Raw genomic sequence first — 21,156 nt, 5'->3', positions numbered from 1 at the left:
GCTGCTGGCCGAAAAAAACTTCTAATATCCCTCCTCTTCGAAGGGGGCGGAGAAGGCGGCATGTTTATTTCTTGTGTATTTGTGTCGGGGCTGTGTGTGTGTGTGTGTGTGTGTGTGTGGGGGGGGGGGGGGGGGGGGGGCGATCAAGTCATCAGCCAATGAAACGCACGTTTGATTGGGCACATTCAGCAAGTGAAAAGGGGTAAATGTAAGTCTGAACCTGGTCTGAACATAATGAAAATAATTCACTTAATAATGGTAGGGTCAATTCTATCCTTACAACATATGGGAAGACAATCAAAATTACCTATATAACTGAACTCATTATATAATGCAAATAAGGTTGCTTAAAAGTTGGTGGGGACAATTTGACCCTCTTGAAAAGTTGGTAGTGTTATGTCCCTACCGTCCCTATGCAAACCTACGCCCTTGGGAACAACAAATACATATTTTACAAAAACAAATCATTATTTTATCCTCATTGGTTTGACAAGAATATCCAACTAGTAGGTCAACTTTTTGACAGAAATGGACACTTACTGAGATATCATGAGTTCAATATGAAATACAACCTTGCTGTACCTCCTAAAGAATACGCAATTGTGTTTGATGCTGTTACTAAAGAAATTTGCGAACTGTTCAAAGATACTGTCACTGATGAAAGAAAGTGTTTATTATCTGTAACTGACACCACCATTGGTAAAGCTTGCCTTACTCCTACTTGTAAAAATAACAGAAAAATACGTGCCCTTTTTCAGCAAGATATAATCTCTCTGCCCAGTTCTATTTTCTATTGGCGGAACTTTGTCTCTGATAATTTATGGAAAAAGGACTGGACAGTACTCCAAAAGTTTTTGATTAATAATAAAATGAAAGATGTTTGCTTTAAGGTTATGCACAGAATTTACCCCACTAATCAATACATGATAAAATATTGTAAAACTATTAATCCTAACTGCTCCCTGTGTAAAGAACACCCAGAAACAATCAGTCATCTTTTTTGGAAGTGCTCAGTCACTCGGTGCTTTTGGAAAGACTGCTTACAATTTATAAGATATAATACCGACTCTACATTTGAGTTAAAATTTGAACATGTAGTCTTTGGTTTCCATGAACGAAATATGGACGCAAAGAGAAGACTGCCGATTAATTTGATTATTATATTTTGCAAATTTCACATTCACAAATGTAAGTTTTTATCATCATCTTTATTTTTCCCTGCTGTAAGGAAGTTGAATTGTACTTATCAACTATCTCACAGAGCTTGAACAGAAAAGCTATTATAACATATGAAAGCTGGTTATCACTGAATGTATTTAATATATAATTAATTCTTGCACTGTTTACTTATGGAGCGTCCCCTGGCATCTGTATTTTGTTCAAAAACTGTATTGTAATTATTCAATTTTTTTAAAAAAAAGGGTAGACGCCGCTCGGGGTGCTGCGCAGCGAGAAATACGGCCGCCATCTTGGTCCGGTCAGCCGCTTCACTCAGCACTGTTTGACAGCGCATTTAATCCATCTTGACTCTGAATATTAAACTGATTTTCACACGTTTTTTATTTTTATTTTTTTGCTGCAAACGTCATACATGTAGCTATGATACAGGACAAATGGTTCGGCGTATTTTAATATTCATAGCGGGATTAACAGTAATAGAATATTCTTATATTAAGCTCGACTGTAGACAGGTATTTTGCAAACACTGTAAACACACACACACTAATATATGTTAGAGAAGCAGATAATGGCAGTAAAGTCAATTATTTTAATAGTTTGAAGAGACAATATATGATTACGCTATATATACATATATAAACAAAATACCGACTAATGAACACATATTTCTATATAAAACTATATATATATATATATATATATATATATATAAAATCATTTTCTGATCTATCTTTTTTAATATATATGTATGAATTATATTGACAGTCTATATATGATTTATATAATATTTTTCTCTGATATACTGATTATATTAATACTCCACATATGATTTATATATTATGTTTTCTGATATAGTGATTATATTGACACTCCATACATGATTTATATATGTAGTATGATTTTCTTTGATATCTAACTTTTATCTATTATATATATGTGAATGATGTTGATACTCCATCTATGATTTATATATATTCATTTTCTCTGATAACTTCTATCTATTCATCAGTATTTTGTTTATATATGTATATATAGCGTAATCATATATTGTCTCTTCAAATTATTAAAATAATTGACTTTACTGCCATTATCTGCTTCTCTAATATATATTAGTGTGTGTGTGTTTACAGTGTTTGCAAAATACCTGTCTACAGTCGAGCTTAATATAAGAATATTCTATTACTGTTAATCCCGCTATGAATATTAAAATACGCCGAACCATTTGTCCTGTATCATAGCTACATGTATGACGTTTGCAGCAAAAAAATAAAAATAAAAAACGTGTGAAAATCAGTTTAATATTCAGAGTTAAGATCATAGACTGTATATAAAGTGGACGTAGCATCTGGCTCCAGAATTGAAGCCAACCCGGAAGTGTCAAAAACTTGTAATATCACGCCGTCCACTAGGGTTGGCTCCAAAAAGCTTTTTCTCCATAGACCCCAATTCATTTTTGGAAAAAATAAAATTTGATAGACTGATTTTCTACAGCTCAGGATTTTTTCCCATTAGTTTTCATGGTCAAAATGAGAGATCAGGTGGCCGATCTTAAAATAAATCAATACTGAATTTTAAATAAATCGTTAAAGTTGGCGAAGCCAGGGGGCGTGGCTATACTTGATAGACAGCAACAGAAGCCTCTGCGGTAAAATGTGGGCGGGATAAGAGAGTCCTCAGCCAATCCTGCCCCTAGTTGCTCTCTGGTTCAGTCTGTTTGATGACGCTTTTTACGTCACTGGCTCCAAAAAATCCAAAACGGTGACCAGGAAGTAGCAAAATCATTTTCTTGCTTCATTTTCTCAGCGTTGAAACCAACGGGTGACGTCACGGTTAGTTTACACCTGGTTAAGATGGATTACATGTGCTGTCAAACAGCGCTGAGTGGAGCGGGTGACCGGACCAAGATGGCAGCCCCACTGCTCGTCAGCCCCACTTGGCAGTAGTGGTCGATGCGGCGTCTACTCTTTGTCACCTGTCTGTTTTTTAACCTCTGTCAAATGAACAGTGTTCATGATAATTTACAAATTATATCGTATAATTTAGTCGCAGCACGAGAGGATGGGACGATTATATGCAGACGCAGTGCATTTGTTTTTTATGTAAAAACTTACGTTCAGTGTGACGTAAATAAAGTGTGATGGCACCCAAAACAGAAAAATATTGACATATATTATGATTAAGTGATATATTAGTCAGTCCTGCTCTGCTGAATATTTTTCTGCTGTCTTTTATGCCACAGGTAAAAAGTCTAAATCGAGGACATGTTGAGGACACATGTTCGTCCTCACAGCTCCTCCAGCAGCTCCTCCTCCATCCTTCATCCTCGAGGTACAATTTAGGAACTGAGACATAGTGATTATGCACCAAGTGGATGGAGAATGAGGAGACGAGGAGGCTGAGATCAGCGAAATGAGATGAGGGTTTATATCAGCAGGGACAGATCTCTGTCACAAGGTGGCGACACAGCTTTAATTTTGTCTTTGTAGCGTACAATGCATTTAAAACAAATAGAAATGCACTTATTTCTAAATTTCAAACCTATAGATATGCACACACACATATCTATCTATCTGTCTGTCTATCTATCTATCTATCTATCTATCTATCTATCTATCTATCTATCTATACAGTTAGGTTCATATATATTTGGACACTGACACAAGTTTTTTTTTTTACCTATTTACTGAAACATACTCCAATTATAGTGATATAATGGACATGGACATAAAGTGCAGACTCTCAGCTTTCATTTGAGGGTATCCACATCCAAATTGGATGAAGGGTTTAGGAGTTTCAGCTCTTTAACATGGGCCACCCTCTTTTTAAAGGAACCAAAAGTAATTGGACAATTGACCAAAAGGCTATTTCATGGGCAGGTGTGGGCAATTCCTTTGTTATATCATTATCAATTAAGCAGATATAAGGCCTGGAGTTGATCTGAGGTGTGGTGCTTGCAGTCGGAAGATTGTGCTGTGAAGACAACATGCGGTCAAAGGAGCTCTCCATGTAGGTGAAACAAGCCATCCTTAGGCTGTGAAAACAGAAAAAAAAACCATCAGAGAAATTGCTACAATATTAGGAGTGGCAAAATCTACAGTTTGGTACATCCTGAGAAAGCAAGCAAGCACTGATGAACTCAGCAACGCAAAAAGACCTGGACGTCCACGGAAGACAACAGTGGCGGATGATCGCAGACTCATTTCCATGGTGAAGAGAAACCCCTTCACAACAGCCAGTGAAGTGAACACTCTCCAGGAGGTAGGCGTATCAATATCCAAGTCTACCATAAAGAGAAGACTGCAAGTAAATACAGAGGGTTCACTGCAAGGTGCAAGCCACTCATAAGCCTCAAGAATAGAAAGGCTAGATTGGACTTTGCTGAGAAACATCTAAAAAAGCCAGAATCGTTCTGGAAGAACATTCTTTGGACAGATGAAACCAAGATCAACCTCTACCAGAATGATGGCAAGAAAAAAGTATGGCGAAAGCTTGGAACAACTCATGATCCAAAGCATACTACATCCTCTGTAAAACATGGGGGAGGCAGTCTGATGGCTTGGGCATGAATGACTGCCAGTGGCACTGGGTCACTAGTGTTTATTGATGATGTGACACAGGACAGAAACAGCCGGATGAATTCTGCGGTGTTCCGAGACATACTGTCTGCTCAGATCCAGTGAAATAGAGTCAAACTGATTGGGCGCCGTTTTGTAATACAGATGGACAATGACCCAAAACATACAGCAAAAGCAACCCAGGAGTTTATTAAAGCAAAGAAGTGGAATATTCTTGAATGGCCAAGTCAGTCACCTGATCTCAACCCAATTGAGCATGCATTTCACTTGTTAAAGACTAAACTTAGGACAGAAAGGCCCACAAACAAACAGCAACTGAAAGCTGCTGCAGTAAAGGCCTGGCAGAGCATTCAAATGAAGGAAACCCAGCGTCTGGTGACGGCCGCAATCATTGCCAGCAAAGGGTTTTCAACCAAGTATTAGAAATGAACATTTTATTTTCAGTTATTTAATTTGTCCAATTACTTGTGAGCCCCTGAAATGAAGGGATTGTGTTTAAAAACCAATTTAGTTCCTCACATTTTTATGCCATCTTTTTGTTCAACCCGCTGAATTAAAGATGAAAGTCTGCACTTGAACTGCATCTGAACTGTGTCATTTCAAATTCATTGTGGTAGTGTACAGTACCAAAATTAGAAAAACTTTGTCTCTGTCCAAATATTTATGGACTTAACTATGTATATATATATATATATATATATATATACACACACAAAGAAGAAGCTGAAGATACTACAATAACAATTTACACTTTCATTTAGCAGGTGCTTTTATTCAGAGTGATGTGTATCTGAGAGTAGATAAAGGATCGAGTCAGGAAAAAACAACCTGTTCAAGTGGGATAATAGGTGCCTCCAGGCAGTGTGGACGTAATGGGATTTTTTGTCAAGTGCAAAGGTGTCCAGTGAAGAGCTGAATGTCTAGTCTTTTCTTAAAGACTGAGAGGGACACCGCAGATCTAACACAGTTGGGTAACTCGTTCCACCACCTGGGAACCACAGAAGAGAAGAGTCCAGCTATCGACCGGCCCTGTTGTGGTGGTTGTATCAGGCGCCTTTTGTTGGCCGAGCGTAAAATCTGACATTGGCTTTTACATCACCATTGTAAAAGCATTTGTTCTTAAAATCCACTGTCTTTGTATAATCCAGAAAACATGATGGCGAAGCTGTGGTGATAATGACAATTATTTTGAGAACAGAACAAATATATGGACTCCAGATGGAGATAAGACAAGAATTACATAGCCTATGACTAGAATAAACAACCTTTTTTACTTATGTTTTTCATTCTCTTATCTCCTCTATCCCCTCTAAGGAAAGCCCACTGACTGTAATCAGTGTAATAACGCTGCATTATTTGTCTTTTACTCTGTGCTTTATGTTTTCTGCTGAATAGCAATGTGGATTCTTTCTTACTGTGCTGCAGTGACACTTCAATTTCCCTTGGGATTAATAGCGTATATATCTATAATCTATTTATCTATAACAATGATACCATTTTTCATTTGTCTGTTTGGCGCGTCATCTTCAACTTATCTATCTATTACTGAATTCCATTAAAGCTACTGAACTGTTTTTTTTTTTGTTAATCAGAGGTCAGAGGTCGACTATAAAACAGCTCCCTTGGTTCTGGAAAGAGGTGACATGTTTTGGGGCATATTGGAGTTGTTATTTATCGCTATCTTGCTTGAAGCTAAATGGTCCATTTCATAGATGCAGTAGGTTGAAGTGTGGCATAGAAGCAGCACCAGGCGTATAAAAAGAAATACTTAAGTATGTAAGCATTGCTCATCAACCAAACAAAATACTAAGCCCAAAATAATGTCAGCACATCAAGATGTGCCTTTTTACATTCATGGGACGCATCCTGTATGAATGTAACACCATCCAGTGAGCCCAAAAGGTTGAGAACAAGTGGTAAATGAGCTGTGCTCTTTGCTGACTCATAAAGGCCTTTCTCTATCCTAACCTTGAAAAGCAGACAGTGCAACCTATTTTTGAATCTATTTGTACACCGCTGAAAGGGTCAGACATGACAGAACACTTCGATTCAAATGTGCCACTCCAAGTCTCTTCTTCTATGCAGCAGATAATTTTTGAAATGAAACATGGCTTTCACAATCAGTCCTTTATTGAATTCATCAATCACACACCTCACAGTGACAGCTGGGTTTGTCTTTAAAGGTCTAGGACTTCATTACAGCTGCAGTTACTTGTTTGTTTTCATTGTGAGTTATCTAGTTGAAGACATGTTATCAATCTGACTATGCGAATTGTGTAATACAAAAATAGTCTGTGCCGTTTACACAGTTAATCTGGGCTACACTTGCTATGTTTGGAACTATCATGGGTCTACGTAAATGCAAATAATACTAATAGTAACACACGTGCAATTTGCATGTTCCAATAGTTTACTGATTCTTTAATTCAGTGACAAACGTTATGCAAGACACAGTTGCCTCGGTCTTGCCTGTGTCTGCTCAGGCTTTGTCACACAGTGCCATGAGTGATCTGCTTATTCCATAGATCCAAAGCCTGCCTCGAGCAGCTCCCTCTTCTCTATCTGAGGATGTCGGGTGAAAGAGCTCTGCTTTGGAGTGATGTCACTGGCTGTCCTGGCTGAAGACAACTCCCACCTGCTTCCTGATTTCATCCATGATCTCTGTCAGTAAGACAGAGTCCGCCAGAGGCATCCGTGGGCTCTCCTTAAGTCCTGCAGATGAAGAGGAGTTGACCAAGAAAATCAGATTGAGGGACCAGATGTGTGTTTATAACCACAGTTAAATGATGCACATATTCATAATTTAGCATTAATTACGTTAAAGCGAGGATATAAAGATTATGTAAATTAACAGAAGAAGCCAAACCAATGGGACTGTAATGCACTATAAGCTAGAGGGCATTCCAAGGACGGATAACAGCATTGATTATGAATAATCTCATGAATGCATTCTTGTACAACCATTCATCCAAATTTAGAAGCAGCAAGAATGCAACAGTTTCACTGAATTGCATTGTCTTTATTTCAAACTCACTCTGCCTTTGAAACAGTGGTTTGGGCTGTTCAAACAATTTCATCTCTTTGAAGACAAATACGCATCCTTCCTTTTATCATGACCTACCTTTAAGCAGGCACTGCCTCACTTCTTCTGCCTCATAGCGAAGCCCGGTGCTGTTGGTGAAATTTAGAGGGAGACTCGGCTCAGGCAGGGGGTACTCTGTTTCCTTGTCGTTCACCACCAGGGTGGTCGGGCAGTGCATGGGGCCAAGGACCTGACGGGAAAAAAGCAGGAAAATATTTTGCGTGCATCTAGTCTTTCAACTTGCAAATCATCAAATACTTTGGGAATGGATCTCTGTCTGAGTACGTCTGTTTAATTAAATATGAAAGTAATTATCAGTCAGCTCAGTCTTTGCATGTCTCTGTCATTTCTTAATTAAGTGAAACGTTCCTGCACAGGCTTAGCAAAGCATACTTTAATGGAGCCCTTAGTGCCGCTGATGACAGCATCGTTTGGAAGTCGAGCAGCGATTGAAAAGGCACAGAAGGCCATCCTCTTCCTGGAGAATTTCATCACCACAACCACTGACTCATCCACTCCTGCCAAACATTTTAAAAAAAATAAATCATTGTTTAACTGGTGAGCAGTGAATAAAGGAATGAATGAACACCAACATGCTGCTTCAGGTCACTTAAGATCTTTTCAATGTGGTTTTTATTGGCAGATTCCACCGAGATTAAAATGTTCAGCTCTATTCAGCTTTAGTAGCATGATTTCCTAAGTTAAAAATAAAGAAGGTCAAAATATATACAATGAAAACTTTTTTGTATATTTAATAAATTATCATAAATCACACATAAAGGGAAGAAAATGCTCATTGCATGTACAATGTGATGGTCTTGCATTGAAGGATATCTTTCTGAGACATGCTGTTACATATTCCCCTGCCGGTTTTACTGTATTACTGTATTCTCCAGGGGGATTTGGATTAGTCTGACATTTAAATGATAAGTCTTGGATTTTCTGTGTGAAGAATTCTGCCCTGAGGTATTTACATTTTGGACAGTTCATTTAAAAAGTGATTTTCTGTCTCAGTTTCTCAAGGGATTCTTTGCTCTTATTTACTTCCTATTATGAGGCTCAATAGGCCGTTTGTGATCACTGATTCATGCAGCGTGGTTAATGATACCTACTTACACTCCACTCCTGCCACATGACCTGAGTGCTGAATCATACCTGAGTCAAGCAGCACCCCCGTGGCCTGGATGGACTCTGGCCTCTCGCCGTTGAACACCATCAGCACAAACTGCAGGCAGTAGACTCCAATGTCCAGCAGAGCTCCTCCACCCAGCTCCTTCTCCACCGAGCGGGAGATGTGGAGCTGAGGGGAGCCGAAGTACGCTTTTACCAGCTTCACCTCCCCTACTGCCTCCTCCGCCAGCAGCCTGCGCACCTCAGCGTGCACAGGGAAACAGCGGGACCAGATGGCCTGAGAGGGATGGAGCAACTTAGCATCACTTACAGCAGTAAATAGTTTAGACTGAACTTTCACCAGAGCAGCAATGTATTACCACAGCTCTTCACTTATGACTATACTGTGGCAGATGCGCACCATGAACCATGAATATTCCCAGGATGCACCAGGTTTTGCTTCTTATTCAAGTCTCTTGGGTTTCATTGTGTACACTAGTAGTAAGATGAATGCAAGCTGTTGTTATTTATGCTCCAAAATCTATCTTGTACATAGGACACAATGCCAAGCAGCCACCTCAGAGGGATAAAATGTTTGATATTTTGAGAAAATGCTTGGAGTTAGATGAGAACATCATGACCTCTTGTAAACTGGTAATGGTAAATATGAAGGTACACTCAGACCTAACTGACCTAACGTCTGTCTGAAGATGAGAAAATTTACAACCAGCTAATCTAAAATCCATTAATTCACATTTTAGATTCAGTTTGTTTCATCTGTACATAAACTGAAGTTTACACAAACTGTATGTATGCTTGCAAAGATCAACGAATCCTCCATGACATCATACAGAGATTTTCTGAACTCAGTGCGGTGGCTCTAGCCAAACATTTCAGCAGTTGCTGATTTGTCCTAAGCCCCAGCTAATCTAAAAATCAGCAAAAAGGTGGAGTGCAAGTAGAGCTGACAGGGGTCATGCAAAAACCTGTGAACTGTCCTGTGAGACCACTGACTTGGCACTCAAAGGGGCTGTGCCATCAATTATGTTTAATTTTAAGCCTTACCGCAATTTAAATGAGTTGTCCAAAAATCCCTCATGCAGTTGTCATGAAAGGTAAGTTAGTCATAGATACCAAAACATTTTTTTCTTACCAGGCTGTAACCATATTATTTTCTGGTGTAATGTTGGCCATTCTTTGGTGATTGACTTGTTTTGGGGACAGCCTTAAGTGGCAATCCAGTGAACTGCAGCAGCAACTGTGGGGCTCTGACTTAAGTGATTTGTCCACTAATAACAAGGTAGGTGGTGGAGCCCCCTCTACATGCCGAATTATCCTTGGGCAAGACAACCTGAAATAGAGCCTGATAGCCGGCAAGCACCTTGCCTGGCAGCTCTGTCACCACTTATCTGGGAATGTGTGTGTGAATGAAAAATGAGAAACATTGTAAAGTGCTTTGTTTTTTACTGCTAAGGTAGAAGACAGTTATATAGATTTAGTATAACAAGGCAAAGTATAATACATATCTAACACATAAGTCAGAAATAGAGGAGCCGCTGGGCTCTTCAAAAAGAACCAGGTAAGCTGTTTGCAGTCCTCTCATGCTAAGCTAAGCAACTGTTTTGTATTTACGTCAGAAACACAATATTAATGGTCAATCTTTTCTTCTGCAGGAAAAACAAATAAAGCTAAGCTGTTTGCCAAAAATGTCCAACTATTCCTTTAACAGCAACATGCAGTCTGTTTCCTTGTCATGTTGAGGTTATTATCATTTAGTCTTCATTCCTAAATTTCATTTTTATGCACCTCAAAACCAACTGCATGTCCCCTACAGTAAAGGGCTCCTGGACAAAGGTCTGCATGAACTCATTTCATCCCTGAAACCTTACCTCCATTAGGAAGACATTGTTTTTCTTGGCTGCAGCGATAAGGTCTTTCACTTGTCTGGAGTTCATAGCGAAGGGTTTCTCACACAACACATTTTTTCCCGCCTTGAGGAACAGCAGACCAACCCGCCAGTGTTCTGTGTGCAGCACTCCCAGGTACACAATGTCTGTGAGGACACATGTTTTAGTTTTAGTAACACTGACACACCATTATCTCTGCCAATGCAGCCACGTTGTTCCTAATTCTTAACTCACCGATGTCTGGGCTGTTGGCCAGCTCCTCATAGCTTCCGTAAGCTTTAGGAATACCGTGTCTCTTGGCAAAATCTTTGGCACGCTCCATGCTCCTTGACGCAATGACTGCTATCTAAACATAAGAGCAGCTCTGTTCAGTGCAAAGGAGACATCCTGTGTGACAATAAAGACGCAGCAATCGTGTTTGTACTGAGTACCTGGTGATCTCCAGGAGGAAGCGTCTTCATGGCCACACTGAAGTCATGGCTGATCTTTCCCGCTCCACAGAGTCCCCATCGAGTTGCCATGTTGAATTGGATGGTAAGTGGCAAATGAGTGGGATGTTGCTTTAGCAAAGATCTGAGTTGCTGGCAAGTTGTGACCTTGGGAAAGGTTGGCGCGTTCAAGGGAAGAAACCTACTAAACGGTCACGCCTTAGAGCCAGCAGCTACAAGGCTCCTACATTTATATGCTGGAGAGGCACGATGTGTCACCTTCCTTCTGCTCCCACCCCGAGGTAGAGGTTGTAACACGCACGCACAAACACGCACACACATCCTGCTGTGTTGTTGTGATGTTGCTGATACAGGCCTTTTGATCCGGGCTGAAGTTGTTAGCACCAGTCGTCTCCAACAATCTGTAACAGCAGTATCATTTGGGCCTTTTGCCCATCATTAACATGCTGAAGAGAAGTGCTCAGTTTAATGTACACTGGCCAGGGTGAGGGTTCACCTTGCCCACAGGTCAGCAGTCTCCCACAGCAGCGCAGGTCAAATATTGGAACCAGGAGCTGCTTTGTTTCCCACTGGGAGGGAAACTGATTAGCCTGCGATGATTTGACAGCCACACAGAAGCCAATGATTAAACCAGAGTCTCATGGGGGTTGCTGGAATAAATAGATTTGCTGGGTTCACAGAATGCTCATGGAGCCCAGCGCAGGGCAATTTAACTGACCAGTAAGCTGAGCCAGGATGACTATGGAAAAGCATCAGCTCACTTGCCCTTGAGCTAAATATTATCTGTTTAGCCAGACAGGCAGTTGTGTAAACTTCCTGCCACATGCTGCCAGTAGAGGACACTGTGTTGTCAGCAGAGTTTACTTTCTCTCTCAAGCTCTGAGGATTTGGCACGGCTCATTGTAGGGAATTATATACAGGTTTGCAAAATCAGGTGAACCAACGAGGAGGTAGATGCACTGAAATGTCCCCATAAGAGGTCGAACTGAGGATGTTGATCGTTTCACGAAACAAAAGCAAATATCAAATGTCATGTCAGGATAGTTATATGCTAAGACAGTCATTTCATAATGCTTCAGATTGAGTCTACAGCGAGTGTGTACAGTAGTAAGACATATTGTGGATTCATATCATTTCACAGTTCACACAATTTTATCTACATTAAAGCAATTATCGTTTCAAGTAATTGCAGTCTTGAGTGTATGACTTCTTCTCCTGCAGGTGATGTATGGTGATTGGATTTACACGCGAACATCGTGCCAGCAACATCTTCATTACAGAAGAAAAGGGAATTTTATGAATGATTCTCCTAGCTGGCTGCTTTCCTTTTGTATTTCACTTCCAAATGAATTCTGGGAGCTGTGTGCCGTTGTCATAACAACAAGGTACCAGCTGGGCAATTTGTATGCAAATGGCATTGGGCTTGGCCCAATATCCCTGCCTATACCACAGGACCTGGTTGCCATGGGAATGCCCAACTCCTCTTTGAGTAATTTTTACTTTTTGTGAGGGAGAATACACAGCGGCGTTTCTTCGGAGGACTATTCGGTGACATCATCGCAGGTGTTAAGAAAAAGAGGTAGATGTGTGAGAGAGAAGGTGTAACCTGACAGGGCGAGTGCAACTAGATTTTGAATTGGTGTGAAGCGATGAATTGGTTCTGTGCTGCCTGACTCCACTGCCAGCAGATGGGCACACAACGCAGAGGCTCAGGTGGTCAGGGAAGGTTGTTCTGGACAGGATTTGAATGGGGTCACCTGATCACCCCCTCCTCCTTCATGCCCCTTCGATCTCACCCTCAGCTGAGCCATGAATTCCTACTTTTCAACTTAACTTAAACTCTCAATCTTTTGCTGAAAGCTGCCTTCCCCGTGCACAGTCAAGGTCATGAGGAAAACAAGGCTGCAAACTGATCAGACTTTCTGTTTTAATGACTGAAGTGTGGCCAGCATAGAGTGGAGATCAGCTTTCTGAGCCCACTGAGTCTGGCCCGGGGATGGGCGCAGACGGTAAAGACGGCTGATGAGCCGAGTCATTCAGAAACCTGGCATGCGGAAGGAAGCCAGCGCCTCATTAATTCAGCATGGCCAGGACGATTGCCTTCCACTCCTATCACTTCTCACTGTCTTTATTTGATTAAGAATTCATGCATCATCTCTTGTCCACATCCCCATTCCCCCAGAACGTGAAAGAATAGCATTCAATGAGTCATGTGACCAGTCACAAGTTTCTTTAGAGGGGGTGGATCATTTTGCCTGTGGAGGTGGTTGATCACAGCAGACAGTTTTGTTTCACACATTGTCATGTCATTTCATCTGTGTATCTTGCTGTCAGAAACACTTTGCCCCCCTTTGTCATTGGCACTGGCGATATAGGAGTGTTGCAAAAAATAATCCTGGTAATGAAGATGCTGGGTCTTTAAAGATTTTTGAGGGGGATTACAGTTCAAAAATGTAAAGGCTTCCATGTTTTTTGGATAAAATATAGATGTTTTACTGTTTTTAAATTAACTGGTGAAGATAGTAGAAGATACAATGGAGCCCTGCAACTCCAGTTACCATTTAACAGCGCCGTATTTCATCAGCAACTTCAAGTTAATGGGAAATAAAAAGGACCAGAGAGAGGCACCCTAATCCTGTTTTGATTGATGTAGATATGCAAAGGGGTTTTTTCTTCCCCCTCCTCCAGCTGTCAGTAAAAGTGAGAGCCATCTTGGTGCTGTGCGTGTTGTTTTTTTGTGTGTGTGTGGGGGGGAGAGAAACTGTATTGCAGCAGTGATGGGAACACCATCACTCCTTCATCTCTGTCTCAAGGTCACTGCAGAGGAAGGGTGACAGGCTAGACGAGCGCCAGGAGGTGCCAGCCATTTTGAGGGGAGGTTGGGAGCTTGATGAATCCAGCGAGGGAGAGGGAAGTGTGCAGTGAGGAGTAATAAGTCATTTTGTCAATGCTACAGCATGTTCTGATGTGTGGGCTGGGTTATATATATTTTTTCCATTAGAAAAAGTATGATAGAGGGAGACTGAGAGGAGCAGGCAGAAATGGGAGCCTTTGAGCTGCCCAGCATTGTGCTGGCCCTTTGAGAGTCCTATCTTTGTCTGCAGCACACACACACGGGGAGGTTGAGCTGTGGAGCACGAGCAGGCTGGACCAGAGCTGACTTAGCAGCCCTTCATCTGGATGTTAGTGCTGATGGGGAGGGGAGCAGGATGTAGAGTGAGTACAGCCACACATAGAGGCATTACATCAAGTTCCCTTTCTTCATTTTAGCCCACTCTCTGTGTGTTTTCATGATTTTTGTTGTCTTTTTCCAACTAATTCCCATTTGCCGTGGTGAGGCGTCTCCTCTCCTTATGCTTTGATAAGGCTGAAAACTCTCAGCAGGCTGGTTATTATATGGTTGATAGTTTTTTTCTAATCAGTATTGTGTGCTTAGTTGCAGATGCTCGGTCCAAACTTTGCAAGTAGACACCACCCTGAGCAGTATGACCTAATCCTAATCCTGCTCGATCCTAAACCAGTATTCTCCAAACTGGTTTTAAACTCAAGTTATTTTAGACTTGCAATATCGCATTGTGGTGTGTTCTGTGCTTACAAACTATGCACCAAAGGTTCAACAAAAGTTGCATGAGGTCGGGCTTAGCAAGGTGAGTTTTCATGATAACAAATGTACTAAAATGTGTCCCCCTTTTTCTGTTGTGTCTAATGGAGCTGAAAAAGTTTTTTTCCAGCCAACAAATAAAGCCCTTTGAGAAGAGGTTTTGGACCGATGGTGAATGTTTATTTCTGTTTAAGTCATCAGTGTTGTTGTTCCACTGGAGTCGGTGCTATCTGTTTCCATTAACCACAGCCTGAATCCAGGAAGCATGGGACACACACTCTCACTCACTTTCTGTTTTTACTTACTGTATCTGCCCCTCTCTCACACACTCAGAAAACAAAACAAAGCTGTGTCTCTATCCAAGTCCAGGGTGGTGCCACGTTGTATCATTCAGATTGTGTGAGGCGATATGAGTCCATCACAGGGTCCCTGTGGCGGTGAGAGTGGTAGACATGGCAGGAGCCCAGACATGGAGTAGATACCAACTTCTATCACCCTGCTGATAGTGCCTGTTTGGGTTTGAGGAATGTCCATTATGGAGTGAAGATCCGTCACCTCTATGATGTTCTGCATGTTCAACAGTGACCTAGTTTCAGGGTCAAAACATTTACATGCACAAAGAATGCTGGAGAGGTGTAAGTCCCTGTGATCTCAGATTGTGAAGTTGCTCCTCGGCTTGAAACCAGGTTTGGTAGTGATAACAACACAAAGTGTTGAACTGTGGTGTTGGACACAGAGAGGCATCATCAGAGATGATGGTGAAAGAGGTTCACAACAATGGAGATACCACATTAGGAATCTAATGGCTCAAGTCTATTCACCACACTGAAAGTGAAGAAACTATGAAACTAAGCGGACTCATGCATTCTTTATAAGAAGCTGTAATAAATTGCTTGATTAATACATAATTTATTTGTGTTTTATAGATCAGAAATCAGTAAGGCTGTGGCGGTAATTCTTTCACAGACAGTAAATGGTCAAATGATCCATTTCAGAGCATAAAAGACAATCACAGCTATTCTCAATTAAAATCTTGAATGCATAGATAAATGACTTATTAGCTATTAATTCAGCCATAAGTTACAAGTTAAAAACCATTTATAAAGTGCTACAGAGAAGCTAAAAATACAAACGTTTTGAGGATGAGACTAGTGAGAAGGATTTTTCAAACCCTGGCAACCTGACCATTGTCCTGTTTAAAGGCTTAATACTGGAGAACATAATACCTTCACCGTTACTAAACAACTACGGCTTCAATACTTAGAAAATACCAATAAAATACTGAGGATTGCAAAGTTTACCTCCAGGGGTGACACAAATGTGTTTACAAATGTCAATGATTAAACTCTGAAGTTCAAATTTCTCCTTTTTTCAACAGAAACATTTACTGAATACATAGCAAATCTTCTTCCACAAAATGACAGAAAAACTGCTCACTGTGACCAATGTAGCTGCTTCTCCCACCTTTTGATTTCCCACTCCATCAGTGGTCTGTATCCCCCCTGTTGGCCAGTCACACTGACTTCTCTGCGGGGAGGCCGAAGCCATTAAGCAGCCAACACACTCTGCTGCCTCTCCCTGTTTAATTGCCTGATAGGGCCTGTGATATTTTTATCAGCCATCCTGCGGCGGATGGCTGCCGAGAGGGGAGATGTGTGTGTGTGTGTGTGTGTGTGTGTGTGTGTGTGTGTGTGTGTGTGTGTGCGTGCGTGCGTGTGTGTCTTTATGTGTCATGCCTCGGTACACCTCTGACAAGAGAGCTGCCTGCTTGCTGCAGGAAACCCTGGGCTTCTGTGCACCTGCATATCAAATGATGTGACCCAGCCTCTCAGCCGTGACATGGCACAGAACATCCATACCTAAATACAGCACTGACTTTGATGCCTCATCATCATTGTGCACCATGATAACGAATCATGTCTCCGACACTTTTGTGAGTTTTGTTCACTTTTGTCACGGACAGCCGGTTTCCAACATACAGTGCACAGCTGTTCCTCTACTGTATAAAATGGGAAGATGTTTTTATGTGGTTGTGAGGTTTAAAAAATGACTCCAGAAAAAAATATGTTAGATGGAGTTATCACTCCAGGCTACTATCAGTATCACATGCAGTGCATTTTCCTGCCTAGAGACTTAATATACAGATACACAGGTTACTCTGGCTTTCTCTCGCACGCACACACACATGGATAGCACTTCCCTGCCGGCTGTTAGGTTTATTAACTGTATGCTTGTCCACAGCCACAGTGATTTAGGGCTTTGGAGGGAGGTGAAGGGAGGAAGTGTCAGTAGGGGAGAGAGAGAGAGAGAGAGAGAGGAAGAGAGAGGGAGAGAGAGGGAGAGAGAGGGAGAGAGAGCAGAGGATCCTTACTGGAGTTTTAGAGCCTTAACAACCGGCCAACATAAAACCAGGGTAAAAAACCAATTCTCTCGTTTGTCCAGCTGAGTTTTTGGCAAGGGATTAGGAGGTGTATTTCACCTTGCTGGGATCTCTTTGACTGCAAGCTCTGTCTTATTTGGGAATTATTGAATTCGCTCTGAAACTCCCTCCATGGGGTTTAAGACATTTCACTGCGGTCACTCCACACGCTGATTGGATACAGCCTGTTAGTCACACTACCTCACAAAGCAAGCACATTGTTCCCTAAAATGGTGTAGGTGTAAAACTGGGAACCCTGGAATGAATGAATGAAAAAAATATTTCATTTTCAGTTCCGGGGCTGATTTTTCTTCTTTTATTTTTGATCACATTAGCAATAATTTCATTCAGACAATACAATTACAAGGTTCGTATGGGAGGGAATATGTGCCACTACGAAATGGATTTTATCAAGTTATATGAGAATTTAAACCGCACAGGTGGAATAATTTCATAAAAATTGATTTTGAATCTCGAGAGGATCAAATACAGTTGCAGAGCAACCAAATTCAACCCGTTAAGAAAGAGTTTATTCTAATTCAGTTTTCATCTAATGAATTCAAATTAAAATCTAAGTGATTCCAGTTCAGTTTCAATTGACACACACTTCTGACCATAGTTTTCACTTAACTCTTTGGCTCCAAGCTTTCTATTTATTTCAGAGCACACATAAAGTATTAACACTAGCAGATTATGTCTCAAAAGTTTTGGTAATTGCTAGCCATCTCAGTCAGAGGTAGATAAAAGAGTCTTGCAGTTTTCTTGTGGTGACTGATGGTTTTTCAGCCTGAGATGGTGAAATTATATCAGTTCTAGAAAGCTGATTAAGTTAATGTTTACTCCATGAGTCAATTAAAATGCTGCCTCAGCTGACTTTCTGATGTTTCTAGCTGTCTTTTTTTTAAAATGTGAATCTTGTTAAAGAAGAAAATGAGATTTTACAATGTCACAGTGACTTCTAGTACATATGGACATTTTTACTATTTTGAAACAAAACTGCTTTAGATGAACTCTTACCAGCAGGTAAATGCTTCAGAGCAGACAAATGTAAAGTTTTAAAATCTCATTTGCACCCTTATCCACAACACTGTTAAATAAACCGCAACAGTCATAGCAGACACCTCTAATCTTTTTAATCTACTTATCTTTTATCTCTGGTTTTTAGATTACATTTTGTTTAATATCTATTACTCCAGCTCTTATGATCTGATTCAGAGTTGTATTTATTTTGTTGTATTTCACCCTGTGCCATATGTCCATATGATCACGCTATAGCTAATTCCATGAGTGAAATGCTGTAGAGTTGTAGGGGTTAATCATTTACTGATCACTGTGAAGATATATATATATATATATATATATATATATATATATATATAAGTTATTAGATGAATATAAGGGCCTTAAAGTATAGTACACATCACGCATGTTGTAAATTGGCTGGTCTACACTGTTTTACTTTGTTAAAAGCCTATAAGCAAACTACATGTAACTGAGGATACTGTGGCGAGAGTCTTAACAAAACTGGCCACCAGTAGTATGTTGTAGAATTTACTTTGAACGTACTTTACATGTTTATTACGCTTTAAACAGCCTTGTATTTCAATATATCAGAGAATTGATTTCATTTAATATTCCAGCTACATCCCTAAGGTCTTTCACTGCTTTTGTTTGAAATGTTTTAGATGCTTTTAAATGTTTTAAAGTCACCTACTATGGGCTGCATGATTGCATGAAATTTGCTCTATAAATGAAGCTTGTTTCAGCGGTGCTAGCATGTAACTAAATACTTTTACTCTGCTGAATAGTGCTTGGTTAGCAACATCGCCTCATTAGATCCCCAGTTTGCGTTCTAGCCTTGACCTGGAGTCTTTCTGTGAGTTTATGTGTTCTCTGGGTACTTTGGCTTCCTCCCACAGTCCAAAAACATGCTGAGGTTATTGGAAATCGTAATTATATTTCGGTGTGAATGTGAGTGCGCTTGTTTGTCTCCCTGTGTAGCCCTGTGATAGACCGTTGACCCGTCCAGGGTGTCCCCTAACTTCTCCTCCTTCTCCTGTGAGGATTAAACAATGTATAGATAATGGATGGAAGTGTATAGTGTATACATGTGTTTTTTAGTTCGCACTTATTTACACATTGTATGCGTCAGCTGTCACAGACTCAAAAAACTCAAATTGTGAATACATGCCAAATTCAGGGAGAGATAAACAAAAACAACATAAACTAAACAGTCATGTACAGTGTCAGTGCAATCTGCTGTACTCTGAATTACGTGTTTCACTGCAAAACCATCCACAGCCTTCATAAAGTCCAGAGATCTGTCCAGATCACTGGAGCGAGCAGCCAATTATGCCCACTGAGCTAACAAGTAGGTTTCCTTCTTGGGATAATGAACATTTCCTGCCCATTACCTTTGCAGCTGGTGCAGGTTAAAACACAAAATCAGTTTTCATGTTTATCTGGTCATTTATCTATGTCATTTTGACAGATTTTCTGCCCCCTGCCTGTACGTACATCTCACTAATCACTGGGAAACCTTGCATAAGGCTGAGAGACTGGAGCGAAACCTTAAAGTCTCAAAACGTCAAGCATCCTTGCTGGATGATGATCCATGCAGAAAACACACTGCTTTGTTAAAATACTTGCATTGGTTTTGCATTGAAGTGGAGAGCAGTTTATTGGCATTGTATGTTTGTTTTGAAACGTATAACTGCAAAAATATTTCATAGTAGATCTGCTAGTTATAATAGCTCTACCTATTTTGAATAAACCGTAATAAACTGTACCCTAGTGGGATAAAGCGGTGTATAGAGAATGGATGGATGGATGTAATAAAGTGTAAGATACGATCGATCAATCCATATTTAAGTTAACAAGAAAACAACACCACTGACATCCACATTCATTGCAGCAATACGGAGGGTGGAAATGATCCTTATGAAGATATTATTCTAGTTGAACTGACTCCTTTAATCCCAATGAGGTAAACCAGAAGTCGATATTAAAAAGCCTGGACTATTTTCATCTCCTTGTCTATAACACACACACACACCTCAAGTACACTAACCCAGGTCTGAGACACACTCCATCAATCACCCATCACCTCACCAAGTCTTCCCTCTCACATCCTCCTCCTCCCTCATACACTATCTCCACTTTGGGTTCTCTCCTCCACCCCCTCCTCTACCTCTCTTATCACACAAAACACACACATTTGCACATACTGACGTACTTACAGCCTTTGTGTCCAGGCACACAAATACATATGCACACGACCAAAGAGGCAGTGCCACACATATATACACACACACGTACACACACACACACACACACACACACACACACACACACACACACACACACACACACACACACACACACACACACACACACACACACACACATGTTCACGCACAGTTTTAAGCACGCCTCCCTCTTGTTGTTTTTTCTCTTTTGCTCTGGGGAAGTTGGCAGTGTACTGTAACTGTCTATTGAATCCGCTGCTGTGAGCAATATAGTCACACACTCTCACAGACAATTACATGCAGTATAAATCTTGCACATTTTGCAAATAACAACGATTCCCGGTGAAGCACCTAAGGAGGAAACATCAAAGGTAGAATTGCTCAAAAGGATCCTCTTCTACTGATAAAAGTGAGTCATCCTTTACTCAATTAGTATTTGCTTCCTTCATGTTATGTAAAGACTCTATAGTCTCTGTGAAACCTGCTTCAGACGGCTGTACTTTAGTCGCATGAGACATGACTTTAAACTGTGTCACGCTTTAGAAAGAACCAACAACATTTGTCATTTCTGCAAATATGGCACATG

General features: G+C 40.6%; 1 protein-coding gene across 1 annotated transcript; it reads right to left on the bottom strand.

Annotated features, from left to right (window-relative positions):
• Nucleotides 1–6,533: 6,533 nt before the first annotated feature.
• On the bottom strand, nucleotides 6,534–15,741 carry LOC110964655 (trans-1,2-dihydrobenzene-1,2-diol dehydrogenase-like). Its single transcript, XM_022213440.2, has 7 exons — nucleotides 11,285–15,741; nucleotides 11,088–11,199; nucleotides 10,836–10,999; nucleotides 8,992–9,244; nucleotides 8,230–8,354; nucleotides 7,876–8,026; nucleotides 6,534–7,466 (listed from the first exon to the last, which is right to left on the bottom strand). The coding sequence occupies exons 1-7, from the start codon at nucleotides 11,372–11,374 to the stop codon at nucleotides 7,357–7,359; spliced, it is 1,005 nt and encodes a 334-aa protein (XP_022069132.1). The 5' UTR covers nucleotides 11,375–15,741; the 3' UTR covers nucleotides 6,534–7,356.
• Nucleotides 15,742–21,156: the final 5,415 nt, after the last annotated feature.

Source organism: Acanthochromis polyacanthus, chromosome 2 (assembly GCF_021347895.1).
Source record: "Acanthochromis polyacanthus isolate Apoly-LR-REF ecotype Palm Island chromosome 2, KAUST_Apoly_ChrSc, whole genome shotgun sequence".
In the NCBI taxonomy this organism is placed as follows: domain Eukaryota; kingdom Metazoa; phylum Chordata; class Actinopteri; family Pomacentridae; genus Acanthochromis; species Acanthochromis polyacanthus.
The sequence above is the reverse complement of the archived record's forward strand: the minus strand, read 5'-3'. Positions and strand labels throughout refer to the sequence as shown.